This window comes from Salmo salar, chromosome ssa14, assembly GCF_905237065.1.
Source record: "Salmo salar chromosome ssa14, Ssal_v3.1, whole genome shotgun sequence".
NCBI lineage: Eukaryota > Metazoa > Chordata > Actinopteri > Salmoniformes > Salmonidae > Salmo > Salmo salar.
The window spans coordinates 16,053,775-16,081,292 of NC_059455.1; the positions used below are offsets into that span (position 1 = coordinate 16,053,775).

General features: G+C 43.8%; 1 protein-coding gene across 6 annotated transcripts in view; it reads right to left on the reverse strand.

The window, feature by feature from the left end:
• Positions 1 to 1,159: 1,159 nt before the first annotated feature.
• LOC106568877 (protein FAM110B) overlaps positions 1,160 to 27,518 on the reverse strand; it is a 45,086-nt gene continuing 18,727 nt past the window's right edge. For 4 of the 6 annotated variants that reach the window (XM_014139648.2, XM_014139651.2, XM_014139652.2 and 1 more), the window contains 2 exons: positions 12,975 to 13,071; positions 1,160 to 3,931 (listed from right to left, as the gene is read on the reverse strand). In XM_014139648.2, the coding sequence (XP_013995123.1) occupies positions 2,276 to 3,532 (1,257 nt within the window). In that variant the 5' untranslated portion in view covers positions 3,533 to 3,931; positions 12,975 to 13,071 and the 3' untranslated portion in view covers positions 1,160 to 2,275. The remainder of the gene's footprint in view (positions 3,932 to 12,974; positions 13,072 to 27,518) is intronic. The other 2 variants (XM_045693981.1, XM_045693980.1) reach the window with 2 other exon arrangements.

Sequence of the window (27,518 nt, forward strand, 5' to 3'; positions counted from 1 at the left end):
GATTTGCACTTTTCGCACCAAAGTACGTTCATCGCTGCGTGGTCCCATGGTGTTCATCTTGGCTGATTTCTTTTGATTTTCCCATGATGTCAAGCAAAGAGGCACTGAGTTTGAAGGTAGGCCTTAAAATACATCCACAGGTACACCTCCAATTGACTCAAATGATGTCAATTAGCCCATCAGAAGCCTCTAAAGCCATGACATCATTTTCTCTAATTTACCACGCTGTTTAAAGGCACAGTCAACTTAGTGTATGTAAACTTCTGACCCACTGGAATTGTGATACAGTGAAATAATGTGTTTCTAAACAATTATTGGAAAAATGACTTGTGTCATGCACAAAGTAGATTTCCTAACTGACTTGCCAAAACTATAGTTTGTTAACAAGACATTTGTGGAGTGGTTGATAAACGAGTTAATGACTCCAACCTAAGTGTATGTAAACTTCCGACTTCAACTGTATGTGTATGTGTCCAGGACTGCTGCTTTCTTTTATCTCCTAAACATAGGACAAACACTTCAAAACCTTGTTTCTTATGATCGATTTTTTTAACTGTCTTTTTTTGCCATTTATTTTTGCCATTTATGAATGTGTTTCTCTGGGCTTTAGTAGTAAAGGCCAAATCCAATATTTTATACCTAAAGGGGTCCTACAATTCAAACTCAAATAGCTAAATGATCTATTGTATGAACGTCTAAACTGTATTTGAAAGATGAGAGAATCTGTCCTTTCCACATTGGTTTTAGATTAGGTCACTTCGTCTCTGAGCTCAGAGAGGAACAATTTACATAAAGAAACTGCGTTACCCACAATGAATCACTCTCCTGACATATCCCACAGCCTTTTAAACCTGGAACATGAACAGTGGCGATAGGAGTAACTGTAAACATACTCTTTTTCAGTTTTACATACTAGCTCAGGTTCATTGTACAGTCAGTGGAGCGATACATAGAAGCATGGAAAATACATCTTGACAGCTTTTTTGCTTTATAGGACCGCACAAGGAAGGTGATATTGGTGACCTCTGATCTATGAGCTAACATCAACAGACTACACTCACATGGGTATTCTTCTGATCCTCCAGCGGTTAGATGGGTGATGTAACGGTAATGCAGTAACCATAACTATTGTTGTAGTGAAAATGAACAGAGCTCAATGTTTCCTCATCAAATATAATTTTAATGAAATAATACTCACATTTTTTCGACGTAGATGGCAGATGGCAAAACAAGCCATTTATTGAAATAATGCAAAATAACTAACATTGAAAACAATTAATTGCCTTAATTTTTAAGTACTGTAACAGTTCCAACTCCCATACACTGAACCATGTATGTCATCATAACAACGTCATACACATTTGATCATGAACAGGGCTTGACGCGGTCTCACAGTCAAGCCCAGAGAGAAGACTGAACAATGTAGTAAGTTACCTTGACAGGCGTCCTCTGACAAAAATCAATAAAAAAAAAAAAATATGTATATACATTTTCTTACAGCATTTACACACATCTTAAAGAAAAGCCAGTATCACAAAATCCAACTGTCAATAAGAACATTATGGACAACAAACTAAACAGAAGCAAAAACCACGTAATGCTGAATGGTTTCATGATGCTGCCTGAACGTTATCGCCATAGTAATGCTGAGAGAGGGGTTAAGCTGGGGTTTCCCCAGGAAGGGGGCAGGGTCTGGGTCTGGAATGTACCAAACAAACTCTCCAGGTACCAAAGGGGTGAGGCAGGTTTGGACTGTACCATGCTTCCACAGTCCTTTTTTCAGGGGAGTTTTTTTTTCACACACAAAGCTCAGATGCATCAGAGAGAATTATCAGACTAAAGACTGGTTACACACTGAAGCGCTGCATTCACACCCGTATGGCTTCCAGGCTTAGTGTTGTTCAGAACGAAAGGACATTAAGAAGACACACCTAAAAAGAGCTGGCATCATAATGCTGGTCTAAACAGGGAAAGCAAAACAATGAGAGAGAGAGCTGCGCTGCTCGAAAAGACGGCACTGAACGGCAGCCATCTTGAAAAAGGCAATTTTTTCCTAAACCTGCTGCTTTAGCTGGAGGCCGCACTGGCGGGTTTGGGTGGAAGGAGTCATGCAGATTCAGAGGACAACAAACACTGAACGCGAAAGCGACCGCAAGAGCCATCCACGGGCGCCTTGCCTGATCAATACTTTGACATTCAGAGAGATTCAGTGCGCAAGTGTCCAAAGATCTTCATTGCATCGGTAATATATATTTTTTTGTTTCTTCCCTCTCTTTTAGACATGAGATACTTTCTGCGACTCGCGTGCCTGTTTGATGCTGTACAGCCATTTGATGACGCGGGCGTTGCGTTCTACGGCCGAGATCCCGTAAGGCACGCGTTCGCTCGCATCTTCCTCCTCGTCCGTCATGTCCTCGTTGCTGTGCCGTGATTGGTCGCAGTCCGAGCTGATCATGCTGGCGCTGCGGAAGTTGAGGGAGATGATGTCGGAGTTGGCACGGGCGAAGCTCTCTACGCCCACACTCTCCAGCTCTTCGGGGTCCAGCCCACAGTAGTTAAAGAAGCGCTCCACGTCGGCACCGGCTCGTGCGTAACGGTCGCTCAGGTCCGACTTAGAGCGATGCAGGGACGGCCGGCGGGCCACAGAGCTCCCCAGCTCTAGCTCCAACTGCTCAGCTGGGGCGGCAGAGGAGGGCGGCGTGGGGGTGGCCTCGCTCTCAGGGGCCTGGGGGACGTTGTCACAGAGGGGGGCAAGGACTTTGGGGCTGGGCTTAGGGGGTACGGGAGGTGCGGAGCTGCTACTACTTCGGGCCACCCTTAGAGGCTTACCGTTGCATAGCCTGCGAATGTCGGAGGAGCTGTGGGAGGCGTGGAGGGGTGAGCGGTTGCCCTCGCCCCGCTCCTCCAGCAGGCGGCGGCTGAGGTTCAGGTTGCTCCCCTGGCCGTTGCCCCCCTGTGGGCTCCGTCGGCCGGGTACAGGGGGAGGCACCTTGAGGGACTCGGAGAAGGAATGGAGGCTGGTGGGCTCAGAGCAGTCCGTAGTGGTGGGGATAGAGCGGTGGGGGGCCCAGCTCCTGGCCCCGGGCTTTAGAGTAGCGCTCTTAGCGTGGCCCTCAGAGGTCGAGCCGGAGCTGTTCAAGAGGTTCTTAAGGATCTCCAGATTGAGGTTCTCCCGTTTGCTGGTGGTGGTGCACGTGTCTGACTTGGAGTTGTTGTTGGATGCCTTGAGGTCCCCCCCACCGCCCCCATTCGCCCCTCTCTTAGCCACGGCAGGGCAGACAGGCGGCTTGGCCAGCAGCGGGGGCTTAACAGGCTCTTGCTTGGCGTTGATGACCTCCTGGCTCTTGACGTACTTCGACTTGTCCGCCTCCAGCCGCTCCACAGCACTCAGCCGCTTAGGGTTGGGCTCCACCTGGCGCCGGAAGTAGTCGGGCCCTTTGTTGAGTATGCGCAGTGGGACGGTGGAGGCAAAGGCCGCCCCATGGCCGGGGGGCTTGCTATCTGCCAGCGGCGTCAGGGTCTCGGTGGGCATGTCTGGGTGGCTTGGGGTGGCCGCCGTGGTGGCTGACGCGGGGGGTGGCTCTGCTGCTGCGCGTAGGGCAGCCTGCAGGCACGCACATGAAGCCAGGCGAGCGGAGAATGGGGGCCGTCTCCACTGGCCTTCAACAGCCAGGTCTCATCCCCACAGAGCATCAATCAGCCCCTACTGCTGCCCTGCTCCTACTGCCCCAGAGTCTGCCCGCCCCAGGGTGGAGCGACAGAGACAGAGAGAGAAACAAGAGGAGTGAGAGAGAGGGAGAGTGGGGAGAAGGGAGAGGCAGAGCGAGTGCAGGGGCAGTGGTCCGGATCAGTAGGCCCAGGGGTGTAAGATTGTGGGAAGGAACAACCTCGTCTCACCTCCTTTGTTCACCCACGACTGGAGGCAGCAGATCTGAAACAAAAAGAGACCAATCGCATTAGGGGATCAGGTGACATCACGGTCATAGCAACAGCATGAAGAACTGGGTCACATGCATGTACTTGACTGTTGAGGGGCACACTATATAGACACACACCTATAGGAACACATGCAGACGCAAACATGCACACACACACACGCAAACGCACACACACAAACACAGAGGGAAATATGTTCCTAGTCAAAAGGAGAAAGGCTGAGTAGAAAAGCATACAGTTAGCGATGTCTTTTCCCTGCATTCTGCTCTAACATCGCAAGTGTTATGAAGAACCTCATTGTCTGTCAAAAGTCAGAGGAGTGTGATTATTCCAGCTCTCCCTCAGATACACACGCCACACGAGAAAGTGCTGACACAGCCGCCAGTGGTCTGTTTTTTTCCCACCACAGAGCCAGAGAGAGAAGGGACTACGAGAGTGCGATCAGATACAGGAACAGAATGGCAGAAAAAAGGAATGAGACAGAAGAGCGAGATCGAGGAAGTGCAGAGTGAAATATAGGGTGCAGAGTGAAATGTAGACCGAAGAACCTCAAGGCTGTTGGGGGGGGGGGATCATAAATAAAAGTAATTACAGTGGCATCAGGGACAGGGCTGTTTGTGTGCCGGCCAATGGACAGGGAAATTGCAGTGACAAAGCAGTTTTATGGCCCCACTGTGTGTGTGCGCGCGCGAGTGTGTGGTTGCTCTGCCTGCGACACGTCATACATTACTGAGGGGGAGGGAGGGAGTCTGTGGCGACACGGGGCAGACGCCTGGACTGATTCAGTAAAACGTAAAACACATGGCTGGCGGTGGCCCTAATGTCTGGCTTACTAAACAGTAGATTCATGAATTCATTTCAAAAGGCGCAACCTGTACGTTTCACCCTGCCTGGGACTTGTGTGTAAACTGATGGTGCGATGGGGTCTTGGACCAGGGCGGATAATAACCATTTGGTTACAAAAACATCATGCAACACCCAAGTAACAGATGTGATCACCTTCAAATCAGAGTTCAACTTCACACAATAGAACAAACAGTCCATCCAAAGTCAAATAACAACCCTTACGGGGGGGCGACGACTTCAATTAACCGAGGCACCTTTTGACTATTATTATCGTCTCAAAATCAGTGACATTAACAGGTTTGTTACTGCATCAGCTACAACATAATGTAATCGCATTCTGCAAACATGTGACTATCCCCACCCCATCATATCAGGAATAATTTTTTCATAGAAATGCCTGAATCCAATATCTCTGACTTTACCCAGCTGAATCACTGTGATTATACATGTTTTCTCAAAATCAAAATAATCCACAAACGGGATGGGGGTGGGAAAGGACTAGTTCCAGACTAGATTTAGATCATCCAATACTCACTCCCAATTCCCCCCCGTCGTGCGGTGTAGAAACACACCACTACAGCTTATATCCTGACCCGTCAACCACACAAAGACCTGAAGTGAGCCCGCATCCCTCTATTTAGAAATATAAGTATATTGTTAGGGGCCTGGGGAGTCCCACAGCAATCTACACAGACATATTTGCAAAACTCAATCCAGCAACGGCACAGAGTCCCAGCTCCAGCCGAGACACGCCATTGGCCACAGGGTAACCATAGGGACCCAATTTCACCATCTAACGGTAAGACACTCCAGGTAATAAACCAAATTAGGCAACTGCCTGCCTTGCCCATAGGCCCATTGCCCCACCTACATTTTTTTCAATCAAATTCGTTTCAATGAAAGACATTTGTTTGGTTTAGCCTCGGATACAGATTCAGGGGCCTCAAACCCGGCTATATGAAAACACATAGCAGGACGTCTGAATGAACAGAAACACTGCCAGGCTCAATTTCCTCAAGTCTTTACTATAGATAAGGTCATGCTTAGACCTTAGATCTACAGGACCCTGTAGATCGCCTTTATTATAATGTAAACACAAGAGAGGCATATATAACTATGACCTATGACTGTTACGGGAGACAGAGGACCATGTAAAACAGCAGGACAACAGGCAACTGATCTCTCATTAGAAGGGGGTGGGTCGATGGCAGGGCCCATACAACGAGGCTGCAATCTGCCACCACACTGTCTGCAGTCACACACACACACACACACACACACACACACACACACACACACACACACACACACACACACACACTTCCCCATACTGTAATTAAGGAGCAGGAGGGGGTCAGAGCCAGCACTATACACAGTAATAACAGTGAATAAAGCCAGGCTCTCCTCTACCCAATATACCAAATGACTATGATCCTCCCCCTTGACTACTAGGCTAGTCTTAATAGGATCGGACCCTTTTTTTTTTTAATGTTCCTCTAAAATGACATAACCAAATCTAACTGCCTGTAGCTCAGGACCTGAAGCAAGGATATGCATATGCTTGATACCATTTGAAAATGAAACACTTTGAAGTTTGTGGAAATGTGAAATTCATGTAGGAGAATATAACACAGGTCTGGTAAAAGATAATACAAACAAAAAAAAATGCGTTTTCTATCATTTTTTTGTTTGTTTCCGTCTTTGGGAAAGAGAGAAAGGCCATAATATAATATTGCAGTTTAGGCGGAATTTAGATGTTGGCCACTAGATGGCAGCAGTGTGTGCAAAGTTTCAGATTGATCCAGTGAAGCGCTGCAATACTGGACAAGTATTGCCCAAATGTGCCGAATTGGTCAATTGATACATTTAAGTACATAACTAAAGAGAACATTCAAAAATGATATGGTAATACTAAATTTAAGTTTATACACTCCCAGGAATGTCATACATGGATCATTTGCTTATACACTAACTTTCACACATCTAGATGGCCGGGCAGGGTGGGTATGGAGCCAAAGACAGCAGGGGTTCAAACTTTAGAACCCAGTTCCTACATTTGAATATAAAAAAATATTTTATCAAACAAAACAAAAGGTTTTATCTCTTGGACCCTCAGGGTGACAAATCAGAGCAAGATTACTGAATGTAAGTTCATTAATCTACCTTCAGAGGTGAATGTATCAAACCAGTCACTGTGATAGGTTTTTTGTTGTTGTACACTCTCAAAAAAATAGCATGGTATTTTCACTGTAATAGCTACTATAAATTGTATAGTGCAGCTTTTAACAATATTTGTATTTATTTACCCTTTATTCAACTAGGCAAGTCGGTTAAGAACAAATTCTTATTTACAATGACGGCCTAGGAACAGTGGGTTAACTGCCTTGTTCAGGGGCAGAACGACAGATTTTTACCTTGTCAGCTCGGGGATTCGATCTAGCAACCTTTTGGTTACTGACCCAACGCCCTAATTACTAGGCTACCTGCCGCACCAATGGAATAAAACATGTCTATGTCCTGGAAAGTTTGCCGTTACTTACAATGTCATGCTAATCACATTAGTGCATGTCAGCTCAACCGTCCCGGTAATAGAGACAACGATCCCGTAGAGGTTAACCTCTTACCCCTTACCAGCTGTGGTGGACTTTTGTCCCCTGCCTGCCCTGCAACACCCTCCTTGTTTAGTGGGGGGGGTGAGTGAATTTGTATTGTATGTACTGTGCAGTATATGCATGATGTCATCACAGAGTTCAGTACCTTTTCTAACGGCATTCAATCACCACCTAGAGAATGGAGAATGTATGATAATTGTTTTCAGTCAGTTACCTACAGTCATGATTCCGGTAATCAAAGAAAAAGTACCTATATCAGATAAGTCCACACACAAACGTGACGCGTACACACAAACCGCTCTCTCCCCCTCTTCCTATGTCTGAAGATGCCGATTCCCCCTAATTAATACCATGCGCCCTGTCTTTCTCCCTAATAGGCCATCTCTATAACAGACCTATATTCTCCATAGATCGTATTATGATAGATCAACACAGAGATGCATAGTGTCCTTTGACCAAAATGACCACATCTATAACAGCGGTATGCTCAGAATGTTCGACCCAACGGAATCCTTCATTCTCAGAACCGCATCAGCCTAACATTCCATTCTCCTCCTTGAAAATAAATGAAAGGCCAATAGAAAAAACCCACATAAGCTGAGAGGTCAAATCCATTGCTGGTTCTGGGAGACAATCCTTTTCTTTTTTCACCCCTAGGCCCCAAACAGCCTGAAACACATGACGGTCATACGAGAGGGTGTTACGTACTAGGCAGTCAGGCATTATGGAATGACTGGACTTGTATGGCTAGAGGCCCATGTTCAGTTAAATCATGTTATTGTTGTGACGAAGTGAGATGGAATAAGACTTCAATCCAGTATAGCTGCAGGACTAATGCATCATGCACAGGGAAGTACTGAATGCAAAATCCTAACTCATTTCAAAGCAAGGGTGGCCTGGTGGATGCAGACTACAGTGAAGTACACAATGTTACTACTTGGCTACTCAATTATACTGTAACGAGCTAAAGCACCTTCCTCAATCACTTTGGCTTGATAATAAAACGTACGGTCAGCTTTAAGGCGCAAGGGGTTAGACAAATGTTTTGCTATCGCTAATTCTCAAGACTCAGATGTTTGCAAATCTATTGTGTTTTAATAATAGAAGTTAATAGGTCTCTCTGCATTCTGATTGTTTTATACTGTTCAATTAAACTTCAACAAAAAAAAAAAATTCAGCATTTTCATAAATATTTGCATTTCCTGCACTCATTTGAGATAATTTTCGCACGGCCAAGTAGGGCTGCACGATATTGGCAAACAATCTAGGCCTTATTTTTAACCAAATGTTGCAATTGCCATTTGACTTGCGATTTAGGTCAAAACACTTGGGTGAACTGTTGGAATCATGGAAAAATAATGATTATTCTAGTTCTATAGTTAGAATTTAAGCGGTTACTTTGAATACAGTATTGTTTGACATGACAACAAATAAAAATGCCAGGGAGGAGTTACTGTGACTGGGTAGTAACCAAAGTGTTGGTCAGTGTTTCTTAGCGGACCCTAAAATCTTTGTCAATATTAAATGCTTTCTCTTAGCTACTCCATGTAGCTAACATATTCATGCATTTCCAATTCCTCTTTGATTTAGAAGATACTGGTGCACAAACATGCTGATTTAGGCCTACACCGTTACTGGTATCAGGCTGTATAGCTAGCTACGTTTGCTCTGACTCAGTACATATATTTGCCAGCTAGCTAGCTAGCATGACTTAGCCACAACTTGCTAAGAAAAGACAAACTAGCTGTTTGCAGATGTAAGAAACACAAACTAATGGTGTAATTATAGAACGCTAGTGGATTTATATTAAGAAGCATGTTGCATGTGCTGCATTGAGCATGTAGACTGAAGGCAAGTGTCTCATGGTCGAGGAACAACAAATGTGCTCCTTGAGTGATGGGGCGGGGCTAGCTCGTGTGGAAAAAAGGCATTGGGAGAGAGCAGAGAGAGATGATTCAAGTAGCGGAGTAAACTATAGAAATGGACGTTACACACGGCATATCACATTTAACAAACCAAACATTCAAATACTGTTATAGAAGGTAAAGTAAAAACCCAAACTGGTCCGTGCATCAATACCCGTATATTTTGTAATTATTAAGGATCAACCATTAGCTCAGCTACTCTTCCTGGGGTCCAAACACACCAAAGCACCCACATTACCTATAAAACAACATATAAAACACTGAACTATGTTTGCACTGAATGAGCTAAAGATAAAAAAAAGTACATCATATAACATCCCTACACCACCACATATCCACAACACAAAATGTTCAATACCACCATACAACAATATCACAATGTGTGCGCATTCATGTGTCGGTACCTTCGGGTGTATATATATATAGTAAAATACGGTATACCGCCCAGCCCTACCCCCACATAATGACAGTCTCTGTGTTGAGTCATTCAACTGGTGGTTGAATTTTAATAGGGTTTGGAACCCTACCCATCTGTCAATGTCTTGTACACAAATCGGCAACAGACAGCGGAGATTGTGGGCCAAAATATGGGCCAGATTATCATGTCATTTTAAAATCATTTACATTCACTTTAATGCAAAAGACACCCTGTGACCCAAAACATGTGTCCTTATTTCCCCAAAATGTTTACAGATTTATGCAAGCCTTCCTTTTCCAGATATCGGGTTTCATTGAAGATGTGCTGGCACTGCTTCACTGGACTCCTGAGAGAGGTAAGACCCCATCCCCCATCACCTCTGTGTGTGGTTCTCAGAACATGGTTCAAGCCATCTACAACTTCTCCATCTGAAGTTCACATGCAGATGTTGTTACCACAGGAAACAGAACTGTCATTCCCGGGTTTCTCATCTCGGTGAGGTTAAGGGGGACTGTTTTTTTTAGAGGGGGAGGGTTGTTATTTCTTGGCTCCAGGCCCAGAAAGGTGCTTTTGGAATGGGGGATTGAGACAACCCTTTTTGGCCGGGGGGGGGGGGTAGTATGTGGTAGATTTTTTGTGGGTAGAATAGAAAATTGCTTTATTTCCCCCCAAAATATTGCTGTGTCGGTTATGAACCGTCAATACTTTTTAATCTCAATACAAGGCTTTGGATGATCTCTATCGCTCTGAGGAGATATTGACGGCAGCCAGGACTTTGTGTGTTCGGCCAACAGACACTAAAATAGATCTGTAATAGATCGGTTGTTCTTGTACACTGCAGCTATCCCGTTACATCTTGGCCATCCCCGCAGCGTAAATAAACGTTCAACCATCCAGTCTGAAAACGCTTTAGAATTTCACATAAATCTTACAACAGGAAAAGACTGTTTCAGGCCGTCTGCTATTTTTAGCAAAAAGAGGAGTCTCAGTCCGTTTAATTTGATGCTCTTTGGAAGAACGGAGAGAATGCCGGCTAAAAATGTTCCGCGAAATGTGCCAGTTTTTCCATTAAAGCATATTTGTGCTGATACGACTACTAGCAGTCCTATGTTACTTGTTTTGGATGTTGAGATAATCGATGTTGATGGTACAGAAGGAGGTAAAGCTATGAATGAATCATCTGTGGTCCGAGGCAAACAGATGTAAAGGGTAGACAGACAGGGTTTCCTAGAGAGACTGAGAGAATGACAGAGAAAGAGAGAGAGCGAGAGAGAGACAAATACACACGCACCATAGTCTCTATGGGAATAACACATACGCGCACACACACCCACACGCGGTGACCCACTTTAAACTGAGTCTCATGTGGCAAAGTAGTGAGACTATCGTCAACAATACTGTGTACTACACCAAGTTGATGGATAACATTGTCACTCCTAGTCCCACAGGATGTTGAGGCTTAGTCCCACTTTAAAACTAATTTACAAAGGCTTTATATAGCATGCATAAAGTCAACAAGTCCTTGATTAGATTCATCAGCTGTGTTAGTGGTGGGCTACACTCTTAGCACCTTTATTTCTATCTAGAACCTAAAAGGGTTCTTTGGCTGTCCCCATAGGAGAACCCTTTGAAGAACCCTTTTTGGTTCCACGTAGAACCCTTTCCACAGATGGTTCTACGTGGAACCTAAATAGAGTTCTACATGGAACAAAATACAGTTCTACCTGGAACCAAAAAGGGTTCTCCTATGGGGACAGCTGAAGAACCCCTTTGGAAGCCTTTTTTCTAGGAGTGTAAAACCGAAGCCTAAATAACCTGTAGGTCTCCAGTATCAGGACATAGGACTTTTTAATACGTGTACTGTTTATGTGTAGTGGGGTTATGTGTACTCTCACCCTGGGTGATTTATGTGTAGTGGGGTTATGTGTACTCTCACCCTGGGTGATTTGATGACCCTCTCTCCTAAATGAATGCTGACCATCTCTCCCTCTCCTCTCTCGCACACACAAACCCCCCCCACACACGCACACACACCACGCAGGCTAGGTGAATGTTGACAGATATTGCTAATGGGATTGCAGGGGAAGAGGCTGTTTTGGGACAGTTTGTTCAGCACAGACACTTCTTCTTTACAACGCTGCATGCTGCCAGCACATCACCTTCGACAGCTTTATTCACGCTAGCAGTAATGTTTATTTACTCAAACTGGTCTGGGTGAATGTAGAGACTAGTCGGTGTAAGACTAATGGAATCAAACAGCGCATTGCTTAAACTTTACTGCTGGCTAATTCTGCATTGGTTATGGCGGACCACTCTTCTGGAAAAGCATTGAGAGATATCGTATTCTATCTCTCACCACGTAGTAAGAGCGTGTAATGGAGTCGATAGCCTAGATAGTCCATTGCTTATCCATACTGATTTTAAGCCATAAAGACAGACTAACTTGAACACAATTATTTATTTTTTTATTTAACCTTTATTTAACTAGACAAGTCAGTTAAGAACAAATTCTTATTTACAATGATGGCCTACCAAAAGGGAAAATGACCTCCTGCGGGGACGGGGGCTGGGATTTAAAAACAATATAATATAGAACAAAACACACATCACGACAAGAGAGACACCACAACACTACATAAAGAGAGACCTAAGACAACAACATATCATGGCAGCAACACATGACAACATGATAGCAACAACATGGCAGCAGCACAAACATGGTACAAACATTATTGGGCGCTGACAACAGCACAAAGGGCAAGAAGGTGGCGACAACAATACACAACACGAAGCAGCCACAACTGTCAGTAAGAGTGTCTATGCAAGTCCCATCCCAATACCTTCAACATCAGCAGACATACTAAGTCTTCTACTGCATGAATACACTCTAAGACACACTAATTAACATTCTGTTTTGCAGCTGCTGTACACAGCATAACCTAATCAGCACTAGGAAGCAGACTGCACTGTAGACAGGCTATATAGTAATATAGGCCTAGCCCTACCAAATCACAAAACGGTAGGCTATATTGTGTCTGCCCTACACTAACATTATTTTGTAATTGATAGATCTGGTCCAATAGACTGACTAAGATGAAGTAATCTAGTTTGAGGGAGGCTGGTGCTGCGACTCAGGAGGCTGCTGCAGCTGCCTACCAGCAGGGGCTGGCAGGCCGGCTGGCTAGACTCAGTTGAATCAGGTGTGTAGGCATGGGTGGACATGGAGACGGGGCTCACCTGTTCAGAGCTCAGGTGTTGTCAGACTCTGGTCCATTGGCCAACTCTGAGTCCCCCTTGTCCTCCAACCGCTGCAGGTTGTCAGCAGGGGAAACAGCTGCGATAACACATAACTCTGGTTAGATCAGGAACCACTCTGAGGTAACACATATAGGCTATATAGTACTAGAGACATACTCCAGCTCTAAACAGCAAGTAGTAGAATCGTTTTTCATTTAGGCTATACAACAGATGGTGTGGGACATGGACTCATGTCATTAGACCATGAGGTCTGGAAAATCATCAGACAAACTTTGAGTAAACAATCCCTTTAACGAAATCCAAGGAACTCATTAGGTCTATGGGTACAACCAAAGACAATATGAAGATCGGAAGAAACTGCTTCTCCGATAGAAATCCCTGGTCACGCTTGTGGATGATGTCATGGTGAGGATGGCTAGCTACGTTCACGCGCAGAAACATGTCACCGGGTCTAACAGTCGTCTCACGCCAACCTGCGCATGTGCAGGCCGTCAAATCAAAGCCACTCCTTCGGTATAACGTTGTTTTTGATGAAAATGAAAACGTGTCAGTTTGTCACTTCCAAGTGGTTGGAGTAATAACATGTTCAACTACTTAAGACATTGGCTGGAATCTAGGTTGAGAAAATTAACAACTAAAAAGGAAGGTTTCACTTCTCTCACTGACTTCTCTAACCTGGTCTGTTTTGGTCTGCTTCGCAAGCGTTCCCGGAAGTCTTGCGAAGTTGCGCCTCTGGGTTTAGAAACTCTGATATACAACTACTGCATCTTCATTATCTCAACTCGGGTCTAGTCAGGTTCACTGACATAGTCCATCAACCACTCTCCTAGATGCAGATGCTCTCGCTGTGTGAGCAGCACTTGTGCAGACCGATCAGACACTAGCGCTGCAAGCTGTCTAGATGCAGGGAGCACAGAGATACATCAAACTCCAAAAGGAAGACGAAAATCTCCACTCTCTCATCAGAGGCATTTCAGAAATCAAGTTAGACAACACATTTCACAGGGAATGTTGTGGACAGGTGCTATGGCTTGCGTGTGACATTCTGAAAGCCTGTCACATTTCAAAGCTGAGTGTTAGGCCTCAATCACAGGTCTATAAAAAAAAGAGATTATTTATCTGAAATCACAATCTTTCTGCACTGCTGAAAAACAGGGGAACTAGTGTGCTGGGCTGGAGCAAAAAAAGTGGGCTATCACCAAGCAATGAGGCCCTCGAGGACTTCAGTTGCTTACCCCGCTGGAAGAGAGGAGACATAGCCTGTGGAAGAGTACACTGTGTACTTAGTGCTCTACTCTTGAGAATCTACATCTGGAACATTGAGTGAAACAGTCACAGTGTAGTTATGTTTATTAGGATCCCCATTAGCTACTGCACAGCCGGTTGCTACTCTTCCTGGTGTCCACATAAAACGTTCAAATACGTGAACAATGTACAGAACAGTTATAAACAAGAAAAACAAATAGGAGTTATATATTGAAAAGACGCCAAGAGACAACAAAAATACTATTTACAAACAATCGTATATAAATATTCATATTCTTATATACAGTACAGTTAAATTAGATCTTTAGAAAAACGAGAGGCGCTCTGATACAATACGTTTATCTGTTGTTTTTTTTTTAAAGCTAAACTTGCTTTTTGCCTGAGTAACCTCTGGTGGCAGAGCATTCCATGATGACATGGCTCTATACATTAAGTGTACAAAACATTAAGAACACCTGCTCTTCCATGACAGACTGACCAGGTGAATCCAGGTGAAAGCTATGATCCCTTATTGATGTCACCTGTTAAATCCATCAGTGTAGATGAAGGGGAGGAGACAGGTTAAAGAAGGATTTTTAAGCCTTGAGACAACTGAGACATGGATTGTGTGTGTCCCATTCAGAGGGTGAATGGGCAAGAGAAAAGATTGAAGTGCCTTTGAACAGGGCATGGTAGTAGGTGCCAGGCGCACCGGTTTGAGTGTGTCAAGCACTGCCACGCTGGAGTTTTTGTTGTTATTTTTTTTGTATTTGTATTTTACCCCCTTTTTCAATCTTGTCTCATCGCTGCAACTCCCCAAGGGGCTCCACCACCCAAAGGACATCCAGCTAACTTCACACAACTGTGGGAAGCATTGGAGTCAACATGGGCCAGCATTGGTGCAACTCAATATTAGGATGGGTGCAACTTGATATACACATACAATGCATTCAGAAAGTAATCAGACCCATTGACTTTTTCCATATTTTGTTACATTAGACTTATTCTAAAATGTATTAAATAAAAAAAAATCCTCATCAAGCTACACACAATACCCCATAATGACAAACCCAAAACAGGTTTTCAGACATTTTTGCAAATGTATAAAAAATAGGTACCTTATTTACATAACTATTCAGACCCTCAAAATTGAGCTCAGGTGCATCCAGTTTCCATTGATCATCCTTGAGATGTTTCTACAACTTGATTGGAGTCCACCTGTGGTAAATTCAATTGATTGGACATGATTTGGAAAGACACACACCTGTCTATATAAGGTCCCACAGTTGACAGTGTATGTCAGAGCAAAAGCCAAGACATGGGGTCGAAGGGATTGTCCGTAGAGCTCCGAGACAGGATTGTGTTGAGGCACAAATCTGGGGAAGGGTACCAAAACAATTCTGCAGCATTGAAGGTCCCCAAGAACACAGTGGCCTCCATCATTCTTGGAAGCAGTTTGAAACCACCAAGACTCTTCGTAGAGCTGGCCGCCAGGCCAAACTGAGCAATCCGGGGAGAAGAACCTTGGCCAGGGAGTTGACCAAGAACCTGATAATCACTCTGACCGTGCTCCAGAGTTCCTCTGTGGAAATAGGAGAGCATTCCAGAAGGACAACCATCGCTGCAGCACTCCACCAATCAGGCCTTTATGGTAGAGTGGCCAGATGGAAGCCACTCCTCAGTAAAAGGCACATGACAGCCCGCTTGGAGTTTGCCAAAAAGCACCTAAGACAATGAGAAACAAGATGAACTCTTTGGCCTGAATGCCAAGCGTCACATCTTGGCATTCAGCCAGAGCCCGGACTTGAACCCCATCAAACATCTCTGGAGAGACCTGAAAATAGCTGTGCAGCGACACTCCACATCCAACCTGACAGAGCTTGAGAGGATCTGCAGAGAAGAATGGAAGAAACTCCCCAAATACAGGTGTGCCAAGCTTGTAGCATCATACACAAGAACACTCAAGGTTGTAATCGCTGCCAAAGGTGCTTCTACAAAATACTGAGTAAAGGGTCTGAATACTTACATTTATATACATTTGCAACATAAAAAAAAAAAGTTTTTGCTTTGTCATTATAGGGTATTGTGTGTAGATTGATGAGTGGAAAAAACAATTTAATCCATCTTAGAATAAGGCTGTAACGTAACAAAATGTGGAAAAAGTCTAGAGGTCTGAATACTTTCAAAATGCACTGTATATACAGTACCAGTCAAAGGTTTGGACACACTTACTCATTCCAGGATTTTTCTTTATTTTTACTATTTTCTACATTGTATAATAATAGTGAAGACATCAAAACTATGAAATAACACATATGGAATCATGTAATAACCAAAAAAGTGTTAAACAAGAAAATATATATTTTAGATTCTTCAAAGTAGTTACCCTTTGCCTTGATGACAGTTTTGCACACACTAGGCCTTCTCTCAACCAGCTTCACCTGGAATGCTTTTCCAACAGTCTTAAAGGAGTTCCCACATATGCTGAGCACTTGTTGGCTGCTTTTCCTTCACTCTGCTGTCCAACTCATCCCAAACCATCTCAATTGGGTTGAGGTCAGGTGATGCAGCACTCCACAGCCTAGAGGTGTGTTGGGTCATTGTCCTTTTGAAAAACAAATGATAGTCCCACTAAGCGCAAACCAGATGGGATGGCGTATCGCTTCAGAGTGCTGTGGTAGCCATCAAAGTTAAGTGTGCCTTGAATTCTAAATAAATCACTGACAGTGTCACCAGCAAAGCACCCCCAAAATCACTGACAGTGTCACCAGCAAAGCACCCCCACACCTCCTCCATGCTTCACGGTGGGAACCAGACACGCAGAGATCAAACTTTGTGATATTACATAGTTGATGTATTCACTATTATTCTACAATGTAGAAAATAGTACAAATAAAGAAAAACCTTTGAATGAGTAGGTGTGTCCAAACCTTTGACTGTTACTGTATGTTAGAACTTATTTTGAAGTTAGTATTTGCAATTCAAAAATAAATGTAATATTTCAATCAGCATTCAGGGCTCAAACCACCTAGTTTATAATTATTCATAACTTATTTTACTTTAGTTCCACATGGAGGACTTTTGAGAGAATACAATTAAATCAAGAGAGTAAAATAGCAGTATGGGCTATTTTGTTGACAAACAAGCCTAATAAGAAATACTTTTTCAATTTTGATGCAAATTAAGTAGGCTAAAGCTTTTTCAAATCTGTTCTCTAAATTTTGTAACAGTATGGTGGCATAGCCTCATAATATCTGTTCTTCTTCCCTCATAAGAAACAGCAGATTATCTCACACACTGCAAAGAGCACAATCTCCACACAATTTGCCTCAGCATCCCACGATGCAGCAGTGTAGGCAGGGCTATTTATAAACAGGGTTCCTGGCAGACGCCCCCACACACGCACACACATGCTGCCTCACCTTGAGTTGCTAACCCGCCTGACTACATCACACCCCAACTCATCCCCATCCCTAACATCTCCCAGAATGCTGTGTGTGTCGGTGGTGTTAATTATGGCCACAGAGAACAGGAGGAAAAAAGCCCTCCCCTCTCCTTCTTGACCCCACCTCCACAAAAACACCTCCTCATCCTCCATCGGATATAAGTAGGACAGTGGGAGTCATGGGAGAAATAAGGTGGCTGAATAATGTCCTTGATGTCGAAAAGCAGGTCCGGGATCTGTATCTCCAAACATTATAGAAAGACCATGACTTTTAGCAGTGGGGATAATGAAACTGGCACTAGGACTCACCCTTGGGGCACTCCATCTGATAGGTTACAGCTTAACTTTAGCTACTTTAACTCTCTGCTGTTTAGCTACACACAACAGTAAGCCTAGTTGTCGGAGGGTGTGCCATTTAGGTGGTTAGGCCTACACTGACCCTTCCCTAACCAGCAGGCCTCTGTGATCGCTTAATCTAGGCTAAATCTAATCTTGGCCGTAATAATTTTTCAGTGTACAATTAGACAATGTAGGCTAAAGGTTACTGTGACTTATGACTGTTTAGAACCGAGCAAGGCAGTGATCCTTTTGGAAATTCTAGTTTTTGGTTTCACCGTAGCACCTGATTCAACTATTCATGGTCTTGACAGAACTGGTTCAAAACCACAACTAGTTGAGTCAGGTGTTTAGTGTTCTGGAACAAAGGAAGTTGCACTACATGTACCGTATGGCTCTCCAGAATCATTGGCTTCCTCTGTTCCCTGTTCTAAACTCTAAAAAGGTAGAAGATAATGGGCCTACCTGATCAAATCCTAACCAAACGCAGAACTAACTTAGATCAGTAGCATTCTACTCTGTTCATAACAGCTTTCCTTGTCACAGTTAAATCCATCCTGTTCTTAGCAGCGATAGTCACAGTTGGGATACATTATCTATCTGTTTGTTTACTAACACCAGCAGATGCAGCAAGGTGGGCGTGTTTGAGAATCCCTTCTTCTTGACTCAGTGGGCGATCAGTGTATTGCTCTGTCAGCGATACCAGCTTACGGTACAGATACCAGTTTACAGTACAGATTGACAGGAAAGCCTTCCCAGCCATAGATAGAACACTGTTTCAGATGAAAGCAAATGCATCCCAAATGCAAGAGAACTCAGCTGGCTAAAAGGAGAACTTCCAACCAGCCTCAGTGTCTAACAGTGGAAAAATGTCATCCTCATCACCAGTGGGTGACAAACTTAGAACAGAGGACAAACACCAGTGGACTAACAGCCTAAATACACCAGGATAATGTTTGGGTCTTCGTTCTTTTTCTTCTTCTTCTTCTTCTGCAGAAGCATGCTGCTACCTTGCTGCTTGCCTGGTAGCTGCCTGTTGGCCTTGGTGGTAGAGTGGAAAAACACTGTAGCAGTGAAAACACTGAAGCAAGGAAGGAACATCTGGGATGATGCGCCTTTGGCCAGCAGCACTAGGCCTAGCTAGCTACAGTACTTCAGGGTTTGGCAGGAGAGGGTGTGAACTGTGAGAAAGGAATGAGGGCTGCTTACGATCTCTGAGGGAATGTTAAATCACAACTACTTTTTAAGGTGTTTAGTCGAAGAGGCAAACAGATACGGTTTTCGGGCTGATGGACGACACTGAATAATTTATCCCTGAATCCTGTGTTTTGAATTAGGGAACAGTTTGAGTACGATAGTGGTTGGATTTGATAGATTGCTCTTTTTCATGGTTTTGATCAAAGGGGAGAAATGTGGAAAATGGAGTTTGAATAGGCACCACATCTCCAGTCATTAATATTTTTTAGTGCTGTTTGAGGTCGATTCGGTAAAAAACTAATTTACCAAGGTTTTTGATTTCAATAAAATACATTATGAAATATGACCTTGCAATTATTACAAAGCCAAATAGCCCCATGATGGTAGTGACTGCTCGTTACTGTGTACTTATCACCTATAACCATCATTTATTCACATTACAAAATATTTCAGTTGTGTATATTCCTTTAATTATTTAAATAACTTTAATTTCTTAAAGTCATCATCTCATCTCTGCTCAGGCGGTAGCAGCCAGCCAACCATCTAACATTATCTCTCTTCTCCCCAACGACTCATTGTATTTAGCTAAGCTAGTATCTAGCTAGCAGCTGCCTGTGCAGCAGAGCTGTCTGACTAAATCCCTATTTCAGTGGTTCTTCAGTTGATAAGGCATACTTTTAAGCCTGCTGAATAACAAAAATCAATCAATTAGATGTATTGTCAGGTAGAGATACCTAAGCAACTGCTCACTATCCATCGTGTCTATCACGCTTGCTCTCCTTGTCTGTCTGCAGGCTCCACACAGGCTTGCCCGGGCATGAACCGATGAGAACAGGCAGCTGTAGGCACAATGGATTCCGGTCATTGCAGTTATTCAATGTTTTCTGCCCTAAAAGCTGAAATATGTAACTTTTTGGGCGACCCGACCAAATTCACATAGAAATGTGAGTTATAGATTTGTCACTCTCATTAAGAGCAAGTCTAAAAAAACAGTAGATATGTTCTATGTGCGCTATTTCTATGCTTCCCATTATGTTTCGATTTTTTGCGCATTTTACTTTTAGTTTTGTAGACAGGTTTCAAACAGCTGAAAATACAATATTTTGGTTATGGAAAATATATTTCACAGCGGTTTAGATGGTATAATGATCAAAACTATGAAAAAACACATGGCATCATGTGGTAACCAAAAAGTGTTAAACAGATCGAAATCTATTTGATGTTTGAGATTCTTCAAAGTAGCGACTCTTTGCCTTGATGACATCTTTACACACTCTTGGCATTCTCTCAACCAGCTTCATAAGGTAGTCACCCTGAATGCAATTCAATTAACAGGTGTGCCTTTTTAAAAGTTAATTTGTGGAATTTCTTTCCTGAATGCGCTTCAACCAATCAGTTGTGCTGTGACAAGGTAGGGGTGGTATACAGAAGATAGCCCTATTTGGTAAAATACCAAGTCCATATTATGCCAAGAACAGCTCAAATAAGCATAGAGAAATGACAGTCCATCATTACTTTAAGACCTGATGGTCAGTCAATCCAGAACATTAAGAACTTTGAAAGTTTCTTCTAGAGCAGTCGCAAAAACCATCAAGCACTATGAAACTGGCTCTCATGAGGACCACCACAGGAAACTACACCTCAGATTGCAGCCCAAATAAATGCTTCACAGAGTTCAAGAAACCACTACTAAAGGACACCAATAAGAAAAGGAGACTTGCTTGGGCCAAGAAACACGAGCAATGGACATTAGACCGGTGGAAACCTGTCCTTTGGTCTGATGAGTCCAAATGTGAGATTTTTGGTTCCAACAGCCGTGTCTTTGTGAGACGCAGAGTAGGTGAACGGATGGTCTCTGCATGTGTAGTTCCCACTGTAAAGCATGGAGTGGGGGTGCTTTGCTAGTGACACTGTCAGTGATTTATTTAGAATTCAACGCACACTTAACCAGCATGGCTACCACAGCATTCTGCAGCGATACGCCATCCCATCTGGTTTGCGTTTAGTAGGACTATCATATGTTTTTCAACAGGACACTGACCCAAAACACACCTCCAGACTGTATAAGAGGTATTTGACCAAGGAGAGTGATGGAGTGCTGCATCAGATGACCTGGCCTCCACAATCACCCGACCTCAACCCAATTGAGATGGTTTGGGATGAGTTGGACCGCAGAGTGAAGGAAAAGCAGACAAGTGCTCAGCATATGTGGGAACTCCTTCAAGACTGTTGGAAAAGCATTCCTCATGAAGCTGGTTGAGAGAATGCCAAGAGTGTGCAAAGCTTTCATCAAGGCAAAGGGTGGCTACTTTGAAGAATCTCAAATATATTTTGATTTGTTGAACACTTTTTTGGTTACTACATGATTCCATGTGTTATTTCATAGTTTTGATGTCTTCACTATTATTCTCTACAATGTAGAAAATAGTAAAAATAAAGAAAAACACTTGAATGAGTAGGTGTGTCTAAACTTTTGACTGGTACCTTGTGTGTGGTACCTGCTAATCTTACTACATTTGCACACACTGTATATAGATTTTACTATTGTGTTATTGACGGTACGTTTGCTTTAGCTTGGCCAGGTCACAGTTTTAAATGAGAACTTGTTCTCAACTGGCCTACCTGGTTAAATAAAGGTGAAATATATATATTTTGTTAAATACACAAGTCATCAAAATAAGACATGCTTTGGCATGGAAACAGTGCTCTGTCTTATTCAACCAAGCCTTGATACATTTGGCGTATCCTCTAACATGAGCCTGCAGTCAGAGTCACACGTCTAGGGACATTTAAAGGGGCAATCAGCAGTTGCTACATCCATTTTTGGACTTATAAGTGAATGATATGTAGGCCTACTCATTGATTCTTGAAGAATATAACTTATAAATGCCTCATGAGCTTAGTTCAACTGTCGTACCCCATCAGAACCCAAAACATACGCTTGTTTTAGTGCCGCTTTAAAGAGGAACAACACGCTCAACTATGAAATAGCGGGGCAGGTAAAAACATCAATGGTTCAATCCATAAAGTGGTACTCGTATTATGCTAAGGCTTCATTACATCATTTATGACAACACTGAAAGAAACAAAATAACTAGATAAATCCTCAATGAAATTCCATTACACAGGTTCCGCTGCTTTAGATTGACCTCTGCAGCAGTATTAAGTAATACGATTAGGGCCTACTCCGCATCCCACCAACACAAACACACAGAAAACATATCAGCACCCTCTGAAAAGCTCTTAGGGTTATTCATCTACAAGCTCCCAGTGCTGAAACACACACGTAAACAACAGTCACTTGACACACACGTCTGGAAATAGGCACCCACTCAGACACGATCGCACACACGGGCATTGCCAGATCATGGCGTGTGCCTGATTACATTTCATTGGACACAGTGATGACTCGGGTTAGACAATCAATGTGGCCCAGAATCTTGTTACGGAACACACACACACACTTTAGGCATTTAGCAGACGCTCTTATCCAAAGCGACTTACAAGAGCAATTAGGGTTAAGTACCTTACTCAAGGGCAGATAGAAAAAAAATCTGACTCTCACCTTGTTGGCTCTGGAAATCGAACCAGCAACCTTTCAGTTACTGGCCCAACCGTCTAACCGCTAGGCTACCTGACCCTGCTCACACCCACCCCTACACCCACCCCTACACACACACACACACACACACTTCTCTTATTGCCGCTGCTGAATACTTTTTGCTGACCTTTAGGGAGAGATGAAAACAAAGTCACCCCCCTTACCCTCCCTCCTCCCCTTTCCTGCCCATGGTTTCCCCGCAGGCACCGAGATGGATGGCCTGCACCAGCAGCAAGGACCCGCAGTGTCAGGATTAAGGGAGGGGGGAGCAGTCCACCTGTCAGACCGTGACATCAGCTGACGCGTGCCACTGACACCTGCAGCACCAGGCAAACACATGCTGCTGAGAGTTAAGATGTTGTAGACTGCAGCCAGGCTGGGCTCCCGCGTGGCGCAGTGGTCTAAGGCACTGCATCTCAGTGCAAGAGGCGTCACTACAGTCCCTGGTTCAATTCCAGGCTGTATCACATCCGGCCGTGATTGGGAGTCCCATGGGACAGCGCACAATTGGCCCAGCGTCGTCCGGGTTTGGCCATCATTGTAAATAAAAATGTGTTCTTAACTGACTTGCCTGGTTAAATAAAACATTTAAAAAAATGTTTTTAAAAGCCAGGCCTAGGCAATATATTCCACTGATAGTGTTTTCAGTTTTTTCTAAGTAATATGACCTCTGTTTAATACAATAACTCTTGATTTTACCTTCTCTCGCTCCCTTTCTGTAGGATGTTTATAACCCCTCTTTCACCCCTTTCCCTCTCTCCTCTCTAATCTGATTATAGGCATTCAGTGGACTGTTACTATAGTCAGACATGAGGGTGAGCCAGGCAGGGTATCAGCAGCAGTATTATATTTTTCAGAAATGGAATCATCAGGAGACGACGCGAAGCAGCCATTCTTTTAATAACGCTACCGAGAGGACAGACACAATGATCTCAATCCAGCCCCGTAGACAGACCGAGCCTGTCCTTACGGTGTGCGTACATGCGTTCAATGTTTATGCGCTAAGTGCGGCAGGCTTACTAGTGTTGTTCATGTGATATCAGAGCCTTAGTAGGGTAAGACTTTTTGTTCTTATTTGGGTTTTTGCGTGCTCTGATTCCAAACTATTTTTATTGCACCCAAAAAAGGAATTCAAAACCCAATGTCAGCCCCAGTGTCCCTATATGTAAGTGTGTGTGTGTGTGTGTGTGTGTGTAGACTAGTCAGCCAAGACATAATGGCGACGGAAAGTGTCTGCCTGCCATGACCTCACGAAGCAGTGAACGCTAGTGTAACAGCACTCCACAGCACGTGTGTGGGGTGTCGCATGTGCATGGGAGTAAGTGGGGGAAAGATACAACACGACGATGCAGGATCGGCTAGGTCTACGTAAAAACATTTTTCCCCCTCTTCTTTTAAGATTTTCATTTTGCACAACATTCTCAAGAGTCATTGCACTAGTTCATGTAAGCAGTAAGACGTATGCCCAGAACATCTGTCTTAGATTGTCCCTAACAGTAACCGTACCTGATGGTTCAGTTCATTATGAACATGTGTGAGAACTGGGTAGACTTCTGTGCAACAAAGGACCTACAGAACCACAGGAAAAGAACCATCTGTGTAGTAAGAGCCAATACAGGGATCCCTTAGTGAGGTAAGTCATGTTATTTAGACTGGAGGCCCATGCAGGCGGATTATCTTCTCATGTTAAAAAGGAGGTTAGTCCCGATCAATCAGCTGCATGGTGATTCATCCGTCATGTAAACCAGCGCAGACACTCAACAATAAAAGAGATCAATCTCCGCCTCCGTATTTTATGACGTCTTTAACGGTCTGATTTGATTGAAAACTGAAGGAGAGAGGGACGCCCCCTTGGCCATGACAGTTGTACTGGTCACATATTTGATCCACACTGAAATCGAGATCGACACGACAGTCAAGTGGTATCTAGAAGTTAAAAGGGTATGAGAAAATAACACTTCTCGCACATACATAATACAGAATTCAACAATAGGCTGTGTCAATTTCATGCACTTTCTTGCAATGTTGTTGCTATTTTGCCTAAGACTGAAAACCCCTGAATATTGGTTTGAACATGGCCATTCTTGGAAAGGGACTTAAGGCTTAGCCATAGATACTGGTACACTGGCAGGAATTCAAGGGTGAAGATGGGCCTATAGCAATTGCTAAATAGTCACAACAGCTCTACTAGTCTGTATAAAAATAAAAACTTTCCACACCGTCAAACTATGTGCCACATCTTACTAGGGAAGAAAACCCATTCCTAACTGGTTGTTGTCCTAACACCTTGCCTGATACAAGAAACAAGCAAATTAGCAGACAAACTTACTGCTTGAGCAGCTCTTCTTGGCAGCCCAAATGTTGACAAGCACTTTCCAGAGCTGCCGTATCAGGAAACACAGAATCACGGTACACATCGTAGACTGGCGTCCTTCATAAGGGTGCCCGAATTGGAGCCTTTTACAACCCAAATGGTACAACCACACATAGGAAAATAACTGAGTCGGACATGAGAACCTGCTGTCAGACCCCATTAAACTAATACAGTCTGATCTACCTGCCACCTTAATCACAGCTTAACATCCTGCCTCGGGCCAGCTAATGCTAACGTTAGCCAAAGCATGTGGCAAGACCCTTATGACAAGATTCGGCAAGGCCCTTGTTTAACCTCAACAAGTCAACACAGAAAAGACAAGCAAAGGTATCGTATTCTTTATTTTGAGCACGGGAAGGATAAGATCACTTGGACATTCTGATAAGGTGCACGAGAGAGAGATAATCCTCTTGCTGCAGCCCTCAACACAGATTAGGCCAATGACTCTCAGGGTAATGTTCTCTCCCAAGTGGGACGATGAAGAGTTAACGACATAACAAAAGGCCAAAACTTGAGTTAACCTTGACCCTGTCCACAGGTCCGAAAGACTACATGAGGTGAAGCCTGTGGAACACACCCACATCAACAGCCAGATAAGAGAACACTCAGACCAGAGAATGAGGATCCCAACTGAGTTATGACGCACAATGCAAACCGCTTTCTATTTACACTGGCAAAGTTAGCACGGTTCATTTGAAACAAACTGGTGTGGGCTAATATCATTAGAAAATAACAGAAATCTTGAAAATGAGAAACTTAAAAACGCGGTCATTCAGGCCACCCTGTACCGGACCTCGCTAGCCTAATTGCTTCTCCAAATTCAGCAATCGACTTTTTGCATAACCTGACCCTGCTTTTTTGACTACCCTTCAGAGCCATTTCACTCTAACACTCAGGGTAAATGTTGCCCATAAGCACAGATCTAGCAGCAGCTGGCTTCCATAAAACCTAACCTGAAGCATTTTGGGGGTAATGCTTAAGTCAGTGTCTGTACGAGCAACTGCATCCTACTTAAAGCCCTACTGCGCTAACTATGAGAGACAACCTGATCGACCAAGGTGGACCCATGTACTAATGTACTAGCCTACATTTAGCCTTCCCTCCAGACATAGGGTCCGTTAGCCAAAATAGTTGAGTATTAACTTGGACAGGATCTGTTTTTTATGGCAGAGAAACCAATTTGGCTGAGGGGAGCTATATCCACCAACCTGAATAAGTGTAATCCTCTTGTTTTGGATCCCCGGGAAAGTCTGTAGTCTGGACGACAGTCAGTCTGCATCCCAGGGGACGTCCAAGCAAAACTGAAGATAGGCGTTTTCACATATTGAGGGTGTTGCTGAGCAAAATATACTGTATATGGTAAACATTTACAGGGAATACTTGGCCTCCAGTCAATTCATATTTTCAACTATTTTGTCGGCGTCGTGCTTGTTGCAGCAGTTTACCTCAGGAAAACCAATAGTAGATGGACAGTGGTCAGTGGACACCACCTAAAAACTAACCATTGTCTTTAAAGACAACTGGCCTCGTTATGACCTACGTAAGAGTGACTGACTGAAACAAAGGTCAGATGATGCGGAAACAAAACAAAAATAGTTAAGAGTACTACTGTACCAGGTACTACGTCCCCACCCCCGTGCAGAGGATTTGGGTCACCCTTTAATCCCATCGTCAGACTGATCTCACTGACCCTGGGGTTAATTCACCAAGATCGACTGTACAGCACCGTAATCAGTGCCTATTGTCCCAATACACCGGGTTACAGAGTTCACGGAGGAAGATAAGACAAAAATGGCCCATCCACAAATAATAGGCTAAAAAAACAACCCTGGCTCAACTCAGAGGGCTAATAACTAGGGACAAATGCACACAAACTCAAAAAGAAAGGCGAGCCTTCCTGAAACAGCCGTGGTCTCAGTCTAAAAGTCTTAGAGAGCCAACCGGATCATGGACCCAAAAGGTCTTAAGATTAATAGGTTACGATGCTATACCACAGATAAACATTATGGGTGAAGCAGGGATACTGTAGTGTACCATGACGTGACCTCAAAGTAATCCTATGACAGGGTTGGGGACAAGTCAGTTCGGAGGCTGAACAGAAACAGCTAATTCCTTCTCTTTTTTTATTGAGTTCAAATGGAAGTGAGCCCAATCCTGTCCCAGGAAGACCCGTCTCCATTAAGAGCAGTTCTGTCAAATATTTTGACTACAGAGGATGCACACTTGTAGGCGGAAGGTGGGTTTTTGTCTGGGTTCTGTTATATTTCCCTGCTAAGTACTGCAGAGATCACAACCCATCGTCATAACAACACCAGCAAGAATCTC